The following is a 19323-nucleotide window of genomic DNA, read 5'->3' as shown; positions in this document are numbered from 1 at the left end:
TAACCTTCGGTTAAGATTCATGATTCTTATCCACTGAGCTATTTCGGTTCTAAGTATAAAAATAGTATCATTAATTAATACGTACGTAACGTACCTACGTAAAAACCATTATTAATGAATGTTACTGATAAAAATGTAAATGTATGCAAGGATTTTAGTAACTCAACAATATATGTTGAGCAAATTGAATACAACCACTAAAATTTTTTGAATTTGATTAAATATGCATAAACACGAAAATTTCACGTAAAATTCATTAAAATTTAAATGAAGAATAGTGTAGAATAGTTGTACCGTTACGTAGGAATTATGTGTTTTTATTTTTACTAGCAACCCACGGTGGGTTGCTAGTAAACTGAAATAAATTAAAAATTAAATTAAAAGACTGAAATAAAGGGATAGGTAGGCCATAGTTTTCAGATATTCTATTAACCCAATGGAACTGCTGGGTGGAAGAAGCTTTAAACTTTCTCCACAAAAAAGGGGAGACCATAGCCCAGCAGTGGGATATGTAAGCCGTTACATACTTTTAAACATATATGGCTAAATATTTATTATATTACAATCAATATCGAGCCTAGCGATCCATGCGTCCGTACTTGTACCGTTTCGTCACCCATCGTTAAAATAGACATGCGTTTGTTAAATTAATTTATAATAAAATATATTTTGTAATAGGCATCTCTAAAAATACCGTCAAATTGTATGTTTGGGTAAACAGTTTTAAGGACGTTTCATATTTTAACTTTTAACTTTCACTTTTATTTAGAAGATTAATACTTTGTGACTACTATATTAAATTAAAAGTCGTTTTTTTCATGTTGATGACTATAAAATTGTCTTTGTTATTTATAAAAATTAAAAGATTTTACATAAAACGTTTAAATCGAAATACATACCTAAACTCCGTTGCTTTACGCGATTACGCGTCAAACTATAAACTATCATAATATAAAAGTTACGAATCAATCTAAGCCAACCAGGTTTACATATGTAATCATTGTTACTTGTTGTATTGGTGCTTTGTGCAAGCTCGTCTGGGTAGGTACCACCCACTCATCAGATATTCTACCGCAAAACAGCAGTACTTGATATTGTTGTGTTCCGGTTTGAAGGGTGAGTGAGCCAGTGTAATTACAGGCACAAGGGACATAAAATCTTAGTTCCCAAGGTTGGTGGCGCATTGGATATGTAAGCGATGGTTGACATTTCTTACAATGCCAATGTCTAAGGGCGTTGGTGACCACTTACCATCAGGTGGTACATATGCGCGTCCGCTTTCCTATTCTTTAAAAAAAAACCTTTACAAAAAAAATGTCTTAAACGAATTTATGATTAGACTATTATATATTATGATCTATTTTCTAAATGAAACACCATTTACAAATTAATCTTATGTCTAATCGAACCTTAAATTTAATTAGCAAATAAAATCTTTTTTCTGTTTTGTCTTTTTTGATGTTAAAACAATATTACTTTTCGTTAATCGAGACTTGCTGTGAACTCAGAACACAAATAAGGACCGGTTTTGCTATGGTTTTTGTTACTACATGTTTTGGGTATTTGGATTATTTATTTATAGCGTCATTTTAATATCAGATATATTTGCAGTGGTTTAAATGATTAAGATTTTGCTTGGGTTACTTTATCTTTTATACATTATAGTCGACAGTACTGCGAGTTTTATGTGTAAAATATGTTCTTACTGATGTAATATTTTAGTATTTAATATTATATGTACAGAGTTATTATATTAAATATCCCGGACTGACCGCGGGGAAGAGAGCGACCGCCCGCAACCTGGTGGTCAAACATACAAAAAGAGGCCCAGAAAGAGAATCTGACTACACAGACAACCCAGAACAGAGCTCTCTGGCGCAGATCTACAAGGAGACCCGACCCCAGCTGAACTGGGAAGAGGGTTTGAACAAAGAAGAAGAAGTACAGAGTTATTATATTCTTAAACTATTTGTTTTTCGTATAAGAAAGGCGTGATAATATAAGATACTAAGATTTGAATTAAAAAATAACTTCTTCTGTAAAATAAGTAAAAAAATAAATTCCATATGCAGAAGTCTATAATAAATTTAATAGCATTTTTATTTCAATTATAAACCGAAATTATTAAGTAATAATTTCAAAACTTTTACGTCGTTGTGTGCGTACGATTATTACATCCAAAAGGTTGTTTGCTTAAAATTAATAGATTATGCTTATTAAGCAGTCGGATTTATCATAATGTGTCATAATATTATTCATGAATATTTATGAAAAAGGTGAACGGTATCCCATAATAAAGTTGTGAATGGATCGTCTCCAATACATTGGTTGTACATAATTCAAACGATTCAATATAACAAAATACTAAATAGTATTGATTTTTTAATAGACACGTGAGTTTTGTTTACTTAAATAACAAACATTTTAAGGAAAAGTAAGACTTGAAACTTCCTTTATACTTTCAAATATATTATCGTATGTTTTATAAGTCTTTATCGTAATCAATGCATTATTATAACTGTTCATATGATAGTTATATGTCAGTTTATTTTTATGATGTAATTTCTTTTTTTTTATCGCTGGAAAAACGCATTACGCGTTTCCCCCACGGGAACAGTAGGTGGGGGGGGGTATGTGGAACTCGCCGGTGTCCAAAGCGCCGAGTGCGCCCCGGACATCGGAATACCCACTAAAAAACCAGCGGTAACTTTTCCGTCTTAACGAGGAGCGCCACGGGATCGCTTTCGCATGCTACCGTGGAATTTCTTTAAAACCTAACACGAATAAGTCGTGTTAGGTTTGGTGTTGATGTATAGATATATTTTTAAAATGAAAATAATCATAAAATAAAATTAAGCAACGATGGGTTATAATTTAAGATCGAGCTTTTTTGCTAAGTTTCATTATTATTGTTTTCTTAGGAAATGGTAAAGGGGAGTTATGTCATTGTAAATATAAATGAATACTAAATAAAATAAATAAATGAAACGTTTCGAATTGTAACGTATTATACATTAAGTATTGGACGACGTTGCAATGCCTCTTTAATTTTGTTTGTTAACTTATATCCGTTATGACTTCCGCTGATACTTTCTACACGCTTAAAACACAACAACAAAGTGAATAGTATAAAATATTTTCCATAAATTATTACATATGCGAGTATGTGTCAACTTTAAGAGAAATCGGTTAAAGATTGTTGAAGACAAATAATCTAAAACACACAAAGGTACCAATATCCATTCTTATATATAAGAGTGAAGGAAGTGTATTATCACCCATACTTGAAATGAAATAATTGTAACACAATTAGGAAAAGTTACATGAAAAAGTTTATCCTTTTAGAATGAATTTCAATCCCGGTTTTATGGAATACCCAGAAGAATCACTACTAATAGAATTTGGGTGAATTCTGCGGTTAGTAGAAGCCTTAGCGTTTCGAAACAAAACAAAACGAAATTTTAATTGAAAAGTTTATAGTATACTTCCAAATGGTTCTATTACCACGTATTGTTCCCTTTCAAAATGGAGCCCAGTGATATCACTCTCTGGTCTATAATACTCTATGAAAAATATTTCAGTCCGTTGATCTGACAAACGAAACAAACATTTTATTTCTAATGTTAACCGTCACATTGCAAATAATTCCTTAGTTACTGGTCACTTTATCAGAAAGTAATCGTTTTTTATGTATTTACAATTTGAGAAAGCAACATTTGTAATAGCTTACTTAAGCTAAAACAAGGATCTTTTAATTAATGTTATAAGGCAGAGGTAACATTGTGAAAGTCCATCGTACGTCACAGGGATTTCACGTTTAACACAGATCCACGTAAACTAACGCATCAGTCGTACTTTCTTTTCGAAGAGTAAATGTTAAATGTTGCTGTATGTAAAATACAGACCGAAGAAACAATAGAGACACCCAAATAAGACCAATGCTACACTTATTTTTCCTTTACAAACACAAATGTATTTTAATAACTCGCTGCTGCTTAAAATGCCCTCTATTTTGTTTTAATTTATTAGAAAAATTATTAAAAAAATATTTAAAAAACAGAACCGAATAATTGTTACCGTCGGAGATATTAAACCCGCGAACCAGAGGTTAAGATCAATATATTCTTATGATTTATATTACCTACAATAAGTATTGTTAAACAAGTAAAATACTACCTTGACATTAGACGCCAATTAACTCGTAACGTGAATATAAAATAAATATAATATAAACACATTAAAATCTAGACATCTTAATATCGTTAATATGAAATATTAACAAAATTTTAATATTAGACCAGTTTTATTTATAACCCGGATGAAATCATTAATGAGTTTAAAAGCACAATGTGTTGAAAATGTTAAATGAATTTAGTCTAAATATTTAATAAATTGTGAAAACACTTGAGTCAAATAAATATTAATCATCAACAGCTGTCTTATGCAGTTACATGGATATCAGCTATAATATAAATATGAGTATCTATTATTTTCAAAGGTTTATTCAATTCAATGAAATTGTATACTAAATAAAATATATTGTAGTTAGTATTTTTTTATGATGAGGAAGTTTATTGTTCCCAGAATTACATAAGTAAATACGAGATACGTGAATACATGAACAAATTTTAGTTTCAGATAGACGTTTTATGTATGGCTATAGGTATATCTAATTGTGGCAAACTTGATCAGCTACAACAAAACTATCTTAAGAAATTTTACTTCTCGAAATTGTCCAAGAAAGCAGAAATATTTAGTTACCTACTTTTTTTACAAAACTAGTAAAAAGTACGTTTTTGTCAATAAGTTTAAGAAGAAGTTAGTTTTAAATAAATGTTACATATTTTCTTTATTTTGCCATGTTACGTTTGAAGCCTAATAAAAAGAGCGAGAAATCCGCTACTTTAAAGCATCATTTTTCATCGCTTACCGCTGATGTTGACTTAACCTCAATGATGTTATCGGACAATCGCGCACAATATTAAGTAATAAATTGAAGCCAATGCGAACTTTATACGTACTGTGGCATGTACCACCTACGCAAAAGAAAGTAAAAGTGTATAATATCGATAAAAGATGTTTATCTATAATTGATAATAATGACTTTTAATAATTTCGACAAAATAATGATTATTTTGAAGAGAGTGAATACTTTTAGAAATAATTATAATATATATATATATATATATATATATATATATTTTTCAATTTCACTAAACTTTCGGTTTATTTGAAAAGAAACAATACTTCGAATTCAATGTCAGTATGTATAAAATAATATTATTCTATATGTTGTAGAAACACCGCGGTTGTCGTTTTGTTCGTCTGCTAAGCCGTTGTACAAAACTGCAGATACCTCGAAAGTTAGTACACTCATCAACTTTATATTAACTTAAAAGTGTACACTTCTTTAACTTGTATCTATGATTGTCAATAATATCCCAACGTATTTTTTTTTGTATAACGAAATATTTACACGTTTTTAAAGGACATCTGCCGTATGTCAATTTATAGGGCTAACATTAATTTTATTAAAACTATATGTTTGCATGGTTTTATATATTTAACTCCATGTATAGCGAACATAAAACTGTAACGATCATTTTAAAGTAATAAAATGCCAATAATATATTTGAACGGATTTAAGAGCGCGATTGTGCACGCCCACGCCAACACCACGTCGAATCTGTTGACATCTTGTATTGAATGGACACACCATGTTTGCATAAATATATCCATTATTTTTATTGGGTAAATGACAGTTTGAGTAACATTTTTTTTTTTATAAATAATAATAAATAAGTATCTATGTTTATTAATATTTTCATAAATTAATATCAATATTTGTTTTTGTAACCACTTAATCATTATTGTTGGATGATAATTATCGTTTTGTAAAGTTAGCGGCCTTGTTCTCTATGATTAATTTGTATTCATACGAGTACTTCAAAATTGAAAGTATCAAGGTGGAATTAAAACGCAAAGGAAATATAAAAAGTAATTTGAGGTCATATACGGTTTTATTTTTATTCAATTTTCATACCAACCTTTGATCTAGGCATTGTAAAGCCATTATGTTTTTATTAATAGTTATACTGTATAGTATTATAATGAATTGTTTCACCTTAAACTTTAATTAGGATCTTTTTATTGTTTGAGTTAATAGATACATTTTTATTTTTATTTTAAGGATTCTTAATTTACACAATATTAAATATTTCTTTAGATATTTGCTATAATACAGATAATTATGGATATTAAAACTTCTATGTATGTTAAGCAGATATAAGAGTTAGTTGAGCAGAAATAAAAAAATGGAACTTCTGTTAGATAATTGAATATCAGATTAAATGATAACATAGCAGGTTTGCATCGCCTGTGCGCGGTAGGTAGGTACAAATGGGGTAATTTGTCGTCGTGGTGGTGCGGAGGCGAAAATCCGTCGTAATCCGCGGCCTCGCGCGCTAATCGAAATATCGACGCGGGGCTTATTGACGGCTCGGGCCCGGTCGTGCCCGGTCGAATCGTTTATGCATTCCATATTCAAAAGATACAGATAACGTAAAAGGATTTTACAAATATATATTCGAAATTGACAGTTTTTTAATGGAAAACATATAGCAAGATTGTATAGAAGTGTAGTTTTTGTGCAAGTAGATAGTATTTTGTATATTATTTACAAATTATATATTTACTCAATAATAATATTATTTTTTTAATAATAATTATTACAAAAACTTTTGTTCCGTTTTATGGTACATAAATAATAAAATAGTTTAATTTGGCACTATTTATATTGCTTACCGTTTCGGTTAGGTTACCTTATTATAATTTATTGAAAAGAAACAATACTTCCAATTCAATGTCAGTATGTATTAAAACTATTCCACAATTGATAATAGAATAATAAAATAATTATAGTTACCGGGTAAGTACCAAAAAATGTTGCCATATTATATTAAGATGTCTTGCCTGCTCGACGGTCTGGAGCGATGTGTCCCCCTCCGTCTGCCATACCGCTCCTCCCCACGGCCCTCCCAACGCCCCCCACCGCAATTATAGCTCTGCGGTTACCGCTACGCCATATATTACTTTATTCTTAAAGAATTAAAGCTTACTATCTTTTGAAACACTTAATGTAAGAAAGGGCGTCCGTACATCCCTTTAGCAGTGTCGTCGCCTGCGTAGGTACGTAATACTATTATAATGCTCTATCAAAACGTATGTCTATAATACAGTAATAAGTGTTCACTCTATTTGAAATACTCAATGATTATTGCAGATTTATCTACGTAAGTAACTGATACTTATGTTATACCTACATTCGAGTAAGAAAGGCATATAAACTTTATATACCTACTTATTTACTCTGTGCGTCATGTTTGTTTATATATGTGAAAATTATGTAACGAAATAAATATAAACTTTATTTTTAGTTATTGTAAATTCCAGTAATTCAAAAATTTGATAAGAGACAAATAGTTAAATATGTAAGATAATTCACTTGTGCTGATTCTGTTAGCTATATTAGGTAGTATGTTAGCTTATAAGGCTGAAAAACCCTTAGGTAAGGTACTTGGTTTAATTTAAAACAATCACCAATCTAGTCAATGTTTTATTTATTATTTATTATATTTATATATTTGAAACTTACAAAACAGTTCAGGGAAATTGCGAACATGTAGGTCAAGACATCCATTAATGCATCGTAAAAGAAACATTAAGATTTACTTACATTAATAAAATGTAGATAAGTAGGTTCGTTAAGAAATTTAAATATATTGAAGATTAAATAATATGCGAACTGTAATTGCTATGTATGACAATACAGACACATCAAGGTATTGGTTGTGATTTTATTAAAAATATAAATCTCCTAATAATCTGTATTTTTTGTTTTTACAACAAGAGCATTGGGTAGCTCCTCCTCTCTGGAACTCTCTCTCTCAATGGAATTGTAGTCTGTAAAATATATTGGGCACAATACACGTAGGTATGTTAAAGCAGACCTGAACAAATTAAAAAATATATTTGCCTAATATGAGATGTAAATGTAATTTGCGAACAGATTAGCTATGCCAATAGCAAAAGCGAAACTGTTCAACAAAAACAGTTATGCAATGGCAATTAAATGTTTAATATATTGTAAATGAAGGATTTACGCAATATTAATTATATTTTTTTTTTTATGGAATAGGAAGGCGGACGAGTATATGGGCCACCTGCTGGTAAGTGGTCACCAACGCCCATAGACATTAGCATTGTAAGAAATGTTAACCATCGCTTACATCACCGATGCGCCATCAACCTTGGGAAGTGAGATGTTATGTCCCTTTATTTTATTTTATTTTTTTTTCGAGGAGGAAAGGCATTTACGCCTGCCGCCTGGACACGACCGGGACGGGTATGTGGGACTCACGGGGCAGAAGGCCACCGTCCTACCCACTAAAACCTCCTCGTTTCCTCCTCATCGTATGGTGGCGGGGTTACGGGAACGCGTTAGCACACCACCGCAACCCCGCCTGCGGCCATCGCTTTGGGTGAGCGACCCACCGGTTGTTTTTTATTGAGGTTGTCTCCTCTTGGCCCGGCCGGTGAAGGCAAGGCCCTCGGTCCCACCACAGGCTGACGCCTGGATGGGGAAACGAATTTGAGAAGGCGGTGACCGAAGTCCGTTCACCCAGCACCGACACCGAAACTGGGCGAACCCGCCTCTCCCTTCTCCTCTACTCCTTCCTCCTGTCTCCGACAGCCCGAAAGGACCCCGGAGACCAACTCCTCCTCTCTCCGGCGGCCCAAAAGGACCCCGGAGGCCTCCCACTTGCCACGAAGCCGCTCACTGGTCCACTCTGCGCAACAGAGAAGTACCAGGAGCGGCCCGCGACACTTCCACCGCGTCAGTCTCAGCCGCGGTCGAGAAGCATTCCGGAAAAAACATCGGATTGCTGGTCGACCCCGTTGCCCAGGGTGCACCACGTGGAAGTGACTGACATGCACCCTGAAATGTTATGTCCCTTGTGCCTGTAATTACACTGGCTCCCTCAAACCTCCTCCTCCGGAACCTCAAACCGGAACACAACAATACCAAGTACTGCTGTTTTGCGGTAGAATATCTGATGACTGGGTGGTACCTACCCAGACGAGCTTGCAAAAAGCTCTACCACCAGTAAACTGAAACTAATAACATGGCTAATCTTTGAATCATTATGTTAAATTGAGGAGTAGGTATTTAAAACGATGCAATTTATACTAATATTATAAATGCGTAAGTAACTCTGTCTGTCTCTTGCGCTTTCACGGCTTAAACACTGAACCGATATTCATGAAATTTGATATGAGGGAAGCTTGAACCCCAAGGAAGGACTTTGGGTACTTTTTTACTTAATACCTGCTCCTTCCCTCATTATACGCGAGCGAAGCCGCGGGCAAATACTAGCGAGATATAAATTATTTTTAAGTAAAGACCTCAACTCTCAATCTGACATTTTTTTTCACAATTGTAACAATTATTATATTTGCCAGGATAAAATTAAATGACTGAATGAATGATGCGAGTGTTTTTTCTTTTGTTATGATATGATGTTCATAGATTTTTAAGCGTTTGTAATGAAACCAAGGTAAATGTTTAAGTAGATATATCTACTTTTTATATTGTAATTAAACTTATTTGCAACAACCTTTTTAAGGTTCGTGTAGGTCGAGATACCTATGTAATGTATTGGCTACTAGATAAAAAACAAGCATTCATTCTGCATAACTCTGGAGATAATTCGTTTTATTAATTAGGGTAACATATATTTCACATAGTTTCTAAATGATGTAAAGTAAATCACTCTCCATACTGTTATAGAACTATATAATATAATATCTAATATATTTGTTACTTGCGATATCAAATATATTAGATATTTGTTTTGATCAGTTCTATGTATTTATTGTGTTGATGAATGCATTGAAGAGACTGAATTCGGCGATTACTCATTTAGTCGCAGGTGTGGAAATTAGAGGTTCTGTAATGACACGAGCCACGCCCGCTTTGCCTCGATGACGGCGTAGATAAATTAATATTATCATTTTCATGCCTACATATATCATGTTTGTTTTTTATCTTTAGTTTATTTAAAATATCTTAAATCTGACGCTAAATACTACCTACTCATCTTTTCGTTTAATTAATTACGTAAATGATATGTATATATATACAATTTTAAAGTAGGCATATTTTTAATTACGAAAAAAATACTAATAAGAAAATAAAGAACACAGTTAAACGACTGAATCGACGAATGCATGTTACATTTATCTGAAGATTTAGGCCGAAAAATAAATTTAAGTACAGAAAGAAACGGAAGTACAGAATTAATTAGAAACCCCGTAACATTGTAATAGAGATAACATTATTATAAACACAAACGAATCCACAATGAATCGGCACTCTTGAAAAACGCAATTATGTAATAAAAGTAAGTAGGCAGTCAAATTAATTAACGAACGTTAATTATACCATCAGCGGCGAGTGTCGGCTATCGCGCGTCACATCGGCCAATTAATTACAATGTAGCGATGAGAAATCACCAACACTATCATTAAGTAGATAAATTTAATTAATTTAACAATAAAATAGCATCTTCATCACAGTTTTCGGAAGACCGTAAGCTAGTATTCTTTTATCATCGATAGTTTATCTATGGAACGAGTACCTACATAACCGATCTTGTCTTATCTGTACCTATAGAAAAAAAAAAAAGATTTTAAAAAATGTCAATTATCATGGAAATATATCTAATAAAATAAAACTTTATCATTATTGAAACTGATAGTAGTTATCTGTCTTAAAACACAATAAATAATGAAATTATAAATTTATTAGGTACTTATATAAATAAGAAAATGTATTCAGTCATAAAGTAAGGGAGCCAGTATAATTACAACCACAAGGAGCATACAATCTAGATTAGTGGTTTGCAGGGCATTGATTGTGTAAAGAACGGTTAATATAATAAATGCCAATATCTTCAGATGGAATTGCCCGCACTGAGATGGTCCATTTGCCAGTTCGTCTGCTTTCTTTTATAAATAAAAATTACAAATATATTATAATAGTAAACGTCAATATAGAAGATATTATAAAAGTTGTCGACAAGACAATCATTATTACAAATACATTTTTCTTCTCTTACAGATAGTCCTGAACTCTATGCATCGATACCAGCCGAGGATACACCTTGTGAAGGTGCGTGAAGGAGGTGGCCTCATCACTGATTTATCGAGAGAACAGCATAGAACTTTCGTGTTCCCGGAGACTGTATTTACTGCGGTCACAGCTTACCAAAACCAACTGATCACCAAACTAAAGATAGATTCGAATCCTTTCGCTAAAGGCTTTCGAGATTCGTCTAGACTTACTGATTTTGACAGGTAAGATTTTGTATAGTACCTACCTGAATTTCTGAACTTTTTATACATATATTTTGTTTTAATTCTATATTATGATTTTTAAGATATACGTATATATTCAATTAGACTTCCTCTACCTTAAATAATGTTTGACGAACAGCTGTATATGAGATCTTTAAGTAAGTTATTTTTAGACGCGTACAATCTGCTATTAAGGTAATTACGAAAGCGATTTTTTGCTAAAATTATCACCTATTACTCAGACCAACGCAAGAATGACGGACGCGGCCACGTGTTATAGTACAGCCGACTGTTAGCCGATTGCGGCGCTGCAGGCGAGTTTGATAAATTGGCAGGTTATTAGCAACAGTTGAAAGGCATTAGGTCGACCGCCCTGCAATTTGAGCGGCGGCTTTTATGAATAAAAGATTAAAAACTCGCTTCATCTGATTGCAGCTGATACTATGTTCAATGCCGATTGGAGTGCCCGTTGTTATCCCGTATCAGCTTAATCGACTCGCAAAATAAGATTATGGCTATAAAATATTTCGGAATTTATGGCGAATCTGATGTTGCTCTAATTTAAAAGTTTTATAGTTAAGATTATTTTATTTTTATACTTTTATATCGCATTTATTAATATTAAATTAATATTAGACTTCGTTTAAGGTTTAGCTAGTAATTATTTATATTGAATTTTCCATGACATTTGTTATTAGTAATAAATCTAGGGCACGACTTGTGACTACTTTCGATATTGACATATTTAACTAAATAATATTATGAATGATCATTAGCAAAATACAAATATGACTGATTATTCGCTATTTACGTGTCGCTAGATCATTTATCTCACGACAAGAATTATTTTAAACAAATTTATCGATAGCGAACGTTGGTCAAGTCTGTGACAAGTAATTGATAATGTTATGATAATTTATAATTATAATGTTTACATAATGTTCTACCTCTAAGCTTGCTGTGCGTGCTGCAATCAGTTTGGAGAGTATGAAAAATGTTAAGTTAATAATACAAATATAAAAACATATTTTTTATTAATTCTATGAATGAAACGTTTAAAGATTTAATTAATTTATGTTTATAATTCATCTCGTGCTTGACGGTGAAGGAAAACATCGTGAGGAAACCTGCATGTGTCTAATTTCATTGAAATTCTGCCACATGTGTATTCTAACAACCCGCATTGGAGCAGCGTGGTGGAATAAGCTCCAAGCCTTCTCCTCAAAAGGGAGAGGAGGCCTTAGCCCAGCAGTGGGACATTAACAGGCTGTTACTGTTACTGTAATTAATTTCCCAATAATGTTATAAGTTAAAAGCCGTAGCGGTTAAAGTATAAAAACCCGAGATGGCCCTGTGGTAAGTACGCGTGAATCTTAACCGATGATCGTGGGTTCAAACCCGGGCAAGCACCACTGAATTTTCATGTGCTTAATTTGTGATTATAATTCATCTCGTGCTTTACGGTGAAGGAAAACATCGTAAGGAAATCTGCATGTGTCTAATTTCACTGAAGTTCTGCCACATGTGAATTCTACCAACCCGCATTGGAGCAGCGTGGTGGAATAAGCTCCAAACCTTCTCCTCAAAAAGAGGAGAGGAGGCCTTTAGCCCAGCAGTGGGACATTCACAGGCTGTTACGGTACGGTACGGTTATAAGTTAAAGAGCTATATATAATAACGGAATATCACAGATAAAATATTTGCGATTGGAATTTTCTTATAGAAATATTATTATAGAAAGAATACTATATACTTTATTAAAATTCAATGTAGTTTTAAAAGGTGTAAAAGTATTTTTCCTAATTAAAGTTCCACAGACGTCCATTAACCGATGGCGACAATATTTACACCCATAAATACGGGTTATGAATGCGATTTTAAAACGCTCCGTATAATTCTGATTTCCACTCATTACTTTTAAGTTGAGCCGTCCGGTGCGAGGCGAGAATTTGCCGGAGGCCTTAATCGCAGGCGTTCCCATGAGGAGCACTACCTTTGTTTCTCATTTCGCACTCGACTCGCGTCGATTTCAAAGTCGTGTGTAACAAATGTAGGCGATTTCGAGTTTACACGTTCGAGGATATGCGGTTACGAGATGTGGGCGGGTGCGGCGTGTGGAAACAGCGCACGTCAACAGCGCGCGAGCCGGCGGCGTCGGCGCGCGTAATCACAGGGCTCACTCCTCATTATGCCCTAAACGACAAATTAAAGCGCATTTCTATTATCTGCCCATCGTCGGTGTGATGCACGGACCGGTTCCACGGCATAACGTGCTCAAAACGATTCGTGTTCAACCGTCGCGAAATGAGCAAAAACATTTTATAAATTTAAACCTACCTATATTTCAATAGTACGAGTCGTGTTACTAAGTTTAGTTACCTACATATGTGGTAGATGTGGCTGATACTCTCGACATCAAAGATGTCTTTTTAATGCATTCATTAGGAAAAAAATATCATAAACAAATTGAAATGTCGGATAAATTTGAAAGCAGTTCGTTGGTTGAGGTAGATCTGAGTTGAAATGAGGAGTAGTTTATTGAACCTATTAATAACGTAATCTCGGGCGCGTCACTATGTGCTACTGATTCGTATTAATTGATACAGCGCGATGATAGTTCACTCGTGATTGACGGCTAATTCGAGATGCTATCTATGCATTACCTTCCTCCGCCCGCTACCGTTCTAACATCTAAGTGAAAGATAATTGAAAGAAATAAGTATTAATTATTTTTTTATACGAATTAGTTATGATTGGAACTTAATTTTGCGAAGAGTGCATATTAATTTGGTGATAAATATTTTCAAATTGAATCGATAGTGTTTTTTTTTTAATGGATCCATAATACGAATAATTTTTATTTTAATAATTTAAAAAATATATATTATTTTTTGTGTCCACCTGTACTAAATCTGAGTAGGTATATTTATTAGTCAGCTGGCTTCTGTAGGCTCGTGAACGAATATTATAGCCTCGTAATTCAGTCCAAGTGCCCGCTCGACCGCATCTCATAGAGAATGCCCGTGCAGAACTGTCATTATATAAATTATTTTGACTCAATTTCTAAACGAAACAAAAAATACTTAATAAAAGTTTTTCAAATAAAATTTGTTGAGGACGCAACATTGCAAATATTTAAATGTTGATTTAACTATTTGCAATGTTGCGTTTGTTTTTATCGAAGTTTTATACATCATCATCATTATCATCATCATCTGTCACGTGTAAGTGTTCTCTGAAAATAAAATATACATCTCATATTATATGTCTATACTATTACATATAAGATAAGTTTCAAACTAATTCCAAGATGTAAAATGTTTCAAAATTGAGGGTAAAAGGTAAAATTTGTATTTTATAACAATGCATTTCGTCCAGAAATCAATTTAATCTTATATTATCAACCATGAAACAATATAACATAAAGAAAAATTACGTCATTTAAAACTAAACGAACTGAGCCTTAATGACTTCCTCTGCTGACGTCCGAAATTGAGCTGAGAATAAGTATGATAAATTGGCATAGTGTGGGAATATTATTTTCAGGTATTAATTAACAAAACGCCCTCATAATCAGGACTAGGTTTGGCGGTCATTTAGATTAACACCCAGAAATATTTCATAGCTATATTTTTCTTAAATTGATTGTCATTAGTCATACGAACATTCATAAGCCTTATGTCTGCTTTCAAAACAATAATATTAAGCACTTCAGTACATAAACAAAATGCTGTTATTATTTAATATATATAAGTAGGTATATATAATATAATGAAACACAATTTTTTTTTCTATAAAAAATTATTCATTTATTACTTATTCATTCAAGTAAAAATTAAAGTAATATACGTAGTTCGGTACTGATTAATGAATGTTGAACAGATTCCGATAATTAACTAATAGTGCTGTTCATCTAGAAAACTGTTGACGTTATCACTAAGTGACATATAATTAGGCTTTATTGAGAGGTAGGCCTAACATAAAGAAATAGACGTCAATGAATTATGCATACGTGTTATAATAATTTATATTTTTGTAAGATGTTTTGTGTTTATCGTAAAATCGTTCTTGGCGTCGATACCTGCAGTCCATACCTACGTGGCCTCTTAGAGCGCCGCCCTGTAATTTGCCGGCGAGAGTTGGCTATTACCGCTGATACCGAGATCATAATAAATACCCCATTAACGCCCCCATAGCACCCGAAACGACATAACATAATATCCTCACACTCCGCTTAGAATTATAATAAGTATAGTGTTGGCATTACACTTATCACTGGATTAAAATTGTCATCATCGAAAAATAAAAAAAATATATATTTAAATAGGTATATATAACTTTTTTTTTTAATTTTAATGATATCTTTGACGCAAATGTTTTTTATATGTTGAACTTAGGTCTGGTCAGATGTAGTAGTAGTAGGTAAATCTAATTTACCTTCGTAGTTAAAACTTTAGGACGACTTAAATATTTCATCAAAATAAAAGTTCATAACTTCATATATTAACTTGAAAAAAGTAATAAAAACAGATAATCAATTGAAAATAATGATCGATAAATCAAAATATTATAAAAACGCAACAGAAACTTAACACTCCATAATAAGTTTTAATATCAAGGTCTATTAGGGCATGTTACTGTAATGTGTGAGAAGATGCGTGAGATGATACGAGGCAGCTATAACATTAACACCCGCCATTATCCTTTCTGTACGAATTAAGGCTTCTAATAAAAAAATGTATATTTCGGTTATCATGTGTGGGCACTACCTGTTTTAATACCGAGAGCCGGCGCCTCCGGCCGCGCCGGTGATAGATTAAATTCGACACGGCATCTCGTGATGTCATGCCAATTTTGAGCCCCATCTCGAGTCAGCTACATCGTCACGCTCATTTACCACTCAGTTCATATCTCAAAACGCACAGGCCGTTAATAACACCATTCGAGATAGTATCTGAGGCGCGTTCGCATGGAATAACCTGTTCCATTCTTATTGAGCGGGCCTGATCTGTTACGAGATCGTTAGAATAGTTTTGCTGTGCAGAAATAGCGTGCTAGCGGGAAGCACGGTGGTGGCGACAGCCTCCTGGAATCTATAAAGAGTATCACGCACTAAAGGCTCGGGACGTGCTCGCCTCGTTAACTCAGCATTCGGAAATATATTTCAACGAAGTAATAACTGTTTACTAAAAGTTGAATGAGTTTTCTCACGATTGCATAACACAACCATCGTTAATTTAAGCTATTATCGATGTTTTGTGTAACATATATAGTATAAATTTCTTATGGTAATTGATTTAGGACGGAACTTTTATTTTCAATGATGCAAAACGTAAGATACAAAAGGACGTAACGCTTTGACACGACGGATATCATGATCTGTGTTGTATTTATAAGTTAAGTTCGCGAGTATAATAACGTTTTATGAGATTCGAAAACACGTGGCCCGGCGGTGGCCGCTGCATTCTGCGAACTCAGTTTTATAGACCATGGCCCGCTGAAAGCTAACGAACAGACGAATGCGCTAAACGAAATGTTCTTAGAATTCGCAGCGTTTTAGGTGAATATACTAATATAATATGATACTTGTTGAAGTAGGTCTTCGCATCTCAGTGGTATCTTTCAATTTCGTAGTTACTTGAGATGAAATATGAATTGTGAAGTTAAAATACACTTTAAAAATAATATACTTATTTTCATTAATTGAATTGAACTTAATTAGGTTACTCACGTGTATTATGAGTGAGTCAATTAATAATTTTGTACTCAGTAATTTAAAATGCGTGATCATTAATGATATATTTTGTTTAATCTTCAGAGATCCGATGGAGTTAATGCTCATGGAACAGCAGTTGCTTCGATCTCCACTACGACTTTATTCTGGAGCAACTGATGCAAGCGAGGAAGCAGAGAAACGAGCAGCTTGGGCAAGGACTCCACCTGCCTTACAGTTGCTTGCACTTGGAGGCCGAGCTTGGCCATCCGCTTGGCCTCAGCCTCTCGCACTACCGCCGGACCTCTGGCTGCAGAAACCTCCGGCGCCTCTGCGTTACTGTCCTTACCCTCCCCCCGCGCATCCCTCTGCGCCTCCCTCGCGTTCGGAGCACGCACCGTCACCGAGACACCCTATGTAAAATATTGTGACAAAAACTTGATCCAAAGTGCTGTGAAAACGTTCGAAAACCGTTAAAGACTTGTGGACGTTATTATGAGTCTAAAAGGTACCTATTTAATATAAGGTAATTGTGTAATTGAATATTATTTATAGATATACATTAGTAATTTGAAGGTTCCTACCCGAATAATAATTTTAACTGTATAGATAGAACAATTTAGAAAACAGTTACCTGCGTGTATTTTTTTCTAAATCATTTAAGTGTCAGTCTTGAAAAAGTTATTAATAAAATCTTATTTCAAAAAATGTACAGATAAAGATTAAAAAAAAAAATGTAATGTTGTAAAAATAATAACCAAAGAATTCGTAATCGAATTGTACTTGTAACAACAAATAATTAATATTTATTTAAGTTGGTAAAAAAGTAACTATAGATTAATGTATTCTAGACAAAATAGTATCTATTACATAACAATAACTGATTTTAAGCTTAGACATTCCAGTTTTATATTGACTTTTTAATTTTACTAATATCTAAAATAAACATTAAGAACAGATTGATTAAAAATAAAACTACAAAGTTCGTTTATGTGAAATCGTTTTTAAAGAATTCAAATAATATTATATTGATTATGATTTTGTTTCGATGTTATTTTTTGGGAAAACAGTGATATAATATATAATAGAAGAGTGTAAATTTTAAGTTAATCTATTTATATTCCATGTATAATATAAGCCGTAAAAAGATATATTTGAAATATTTCATAAGTTAAGTATTACTAATTTGAAAAAAGATGTCAGTTGTAAAAGAAGTAATTCGTTTTTTTCTGCCTCTTGAAAAAGACAACGATATTACATAATTCAGCTAAGTCTTTAAGTCACAGTAGTCAAACTTTTGTATAACATTCAATTTTTCTGGTTTTTTATATGATTTTCAGTAAATAAATATTAGTTAGGAATTGAGTTAATCAATAATGGAAATATATCGGATACTTTACGACGATAATACCTTTATGACAGTAAAAACTTAACAGTAGAAATAACTTATGGAATATTTAGTATAATTGTAAATGTCTACAATTTAAAATATTCAATTAAACTTGTATGTACTGTATAGTGGTTGATTAAATTATTTTTGTAGTTTAAGCACTGTATATAAGGGGTCACGTAGTTGTTTGTAATGAATAAGATATTTTGGAAAAAGTAATTTGTAGAGGAAATTATTATGCGTACACTGCTCACACATTTATATATGAATACAAAAAGATTAAAAAAAAAAACATTTTATTATACTAGTCTAACCATTTAAATATACTGTTATAATATTAGCTGAAGATCTCCAAAGAAAATTGATCCTGACATTTTAATATTGAGAGGAAATGAAGGGAAAGACTAAAACATCACACAATTTCTTCCATAAAACTTATTTGTGGTGTTGCTTTCATTTTAATTATTATTTCAAACTATTATTTTTGATAATTGTCTTAATGTATGATTAAACTTAAAAAAACATTAAAATAGAACAGTCTAATCTAATTTAAGTATTTTGTATTAAATAAAGTGTGAGTAAAAAAATATAATTCGCATTTATTTTGTAGCCTATTGATATTAAATTAAATACTGTAAACAAAACAATTAAAAATATTTTTTTTATGATGTGAGCAGTTCGCTATCGTAGTTACACATATCAGGGTACAGCCCTAAGTGTTAATAAACTAAACAAATGACACCGTTGTTTTATTTTATTCTAAGTGCCCAATAACTTAACCAGATTTTTTTTAAAGATTAGG

General features: G+C 32.7%; 1 protein-coding gene across 1 annotated transcript in view; it reads left to right on the top strand.

The window, feature by feature from the left end:
- LOC126780728 (T-box protein H15-like) overlaps positions 1–19092 on the top strand; it is a 67012-nt gene extending 47920 nt beyond the window's left edge. Inside the window, exons 5-6 of the mRNA XM_050505393.1 lie at positions 11183–11418; positions 17237–19092. Of these exons, the coding sequence (XP_050361350.1) occupies positions 11183–11418; positions 17237–17552 (552 nt within the window). The 3' untranslated portion in view covers positions 17553–19092. The remainder of the gene's footprint in view (positions 1–11182; positions 11419–17236) is intronic.
- Positions 19093–19323: the final 231 nt, after the last annotated feature.

The sequence above is a fragment of the Nymphalis io genome, chromosome 3, assembly GCF_905147045.1.
Source record: "Nymphalis io chromosome 3, ilAglIoxx1.1, whole genome shotgun sequence".
NCBI lineage: Eukaryota > Metazoa > Arthropoda > Insecta > Lepidoptera > Nymphalidae > Nymphalis > Nymphalis io.
Note: the sequence above shows the minus strand (reverse complement) of the source record. Positions and strands in the feature narration are given on the sequence as shown.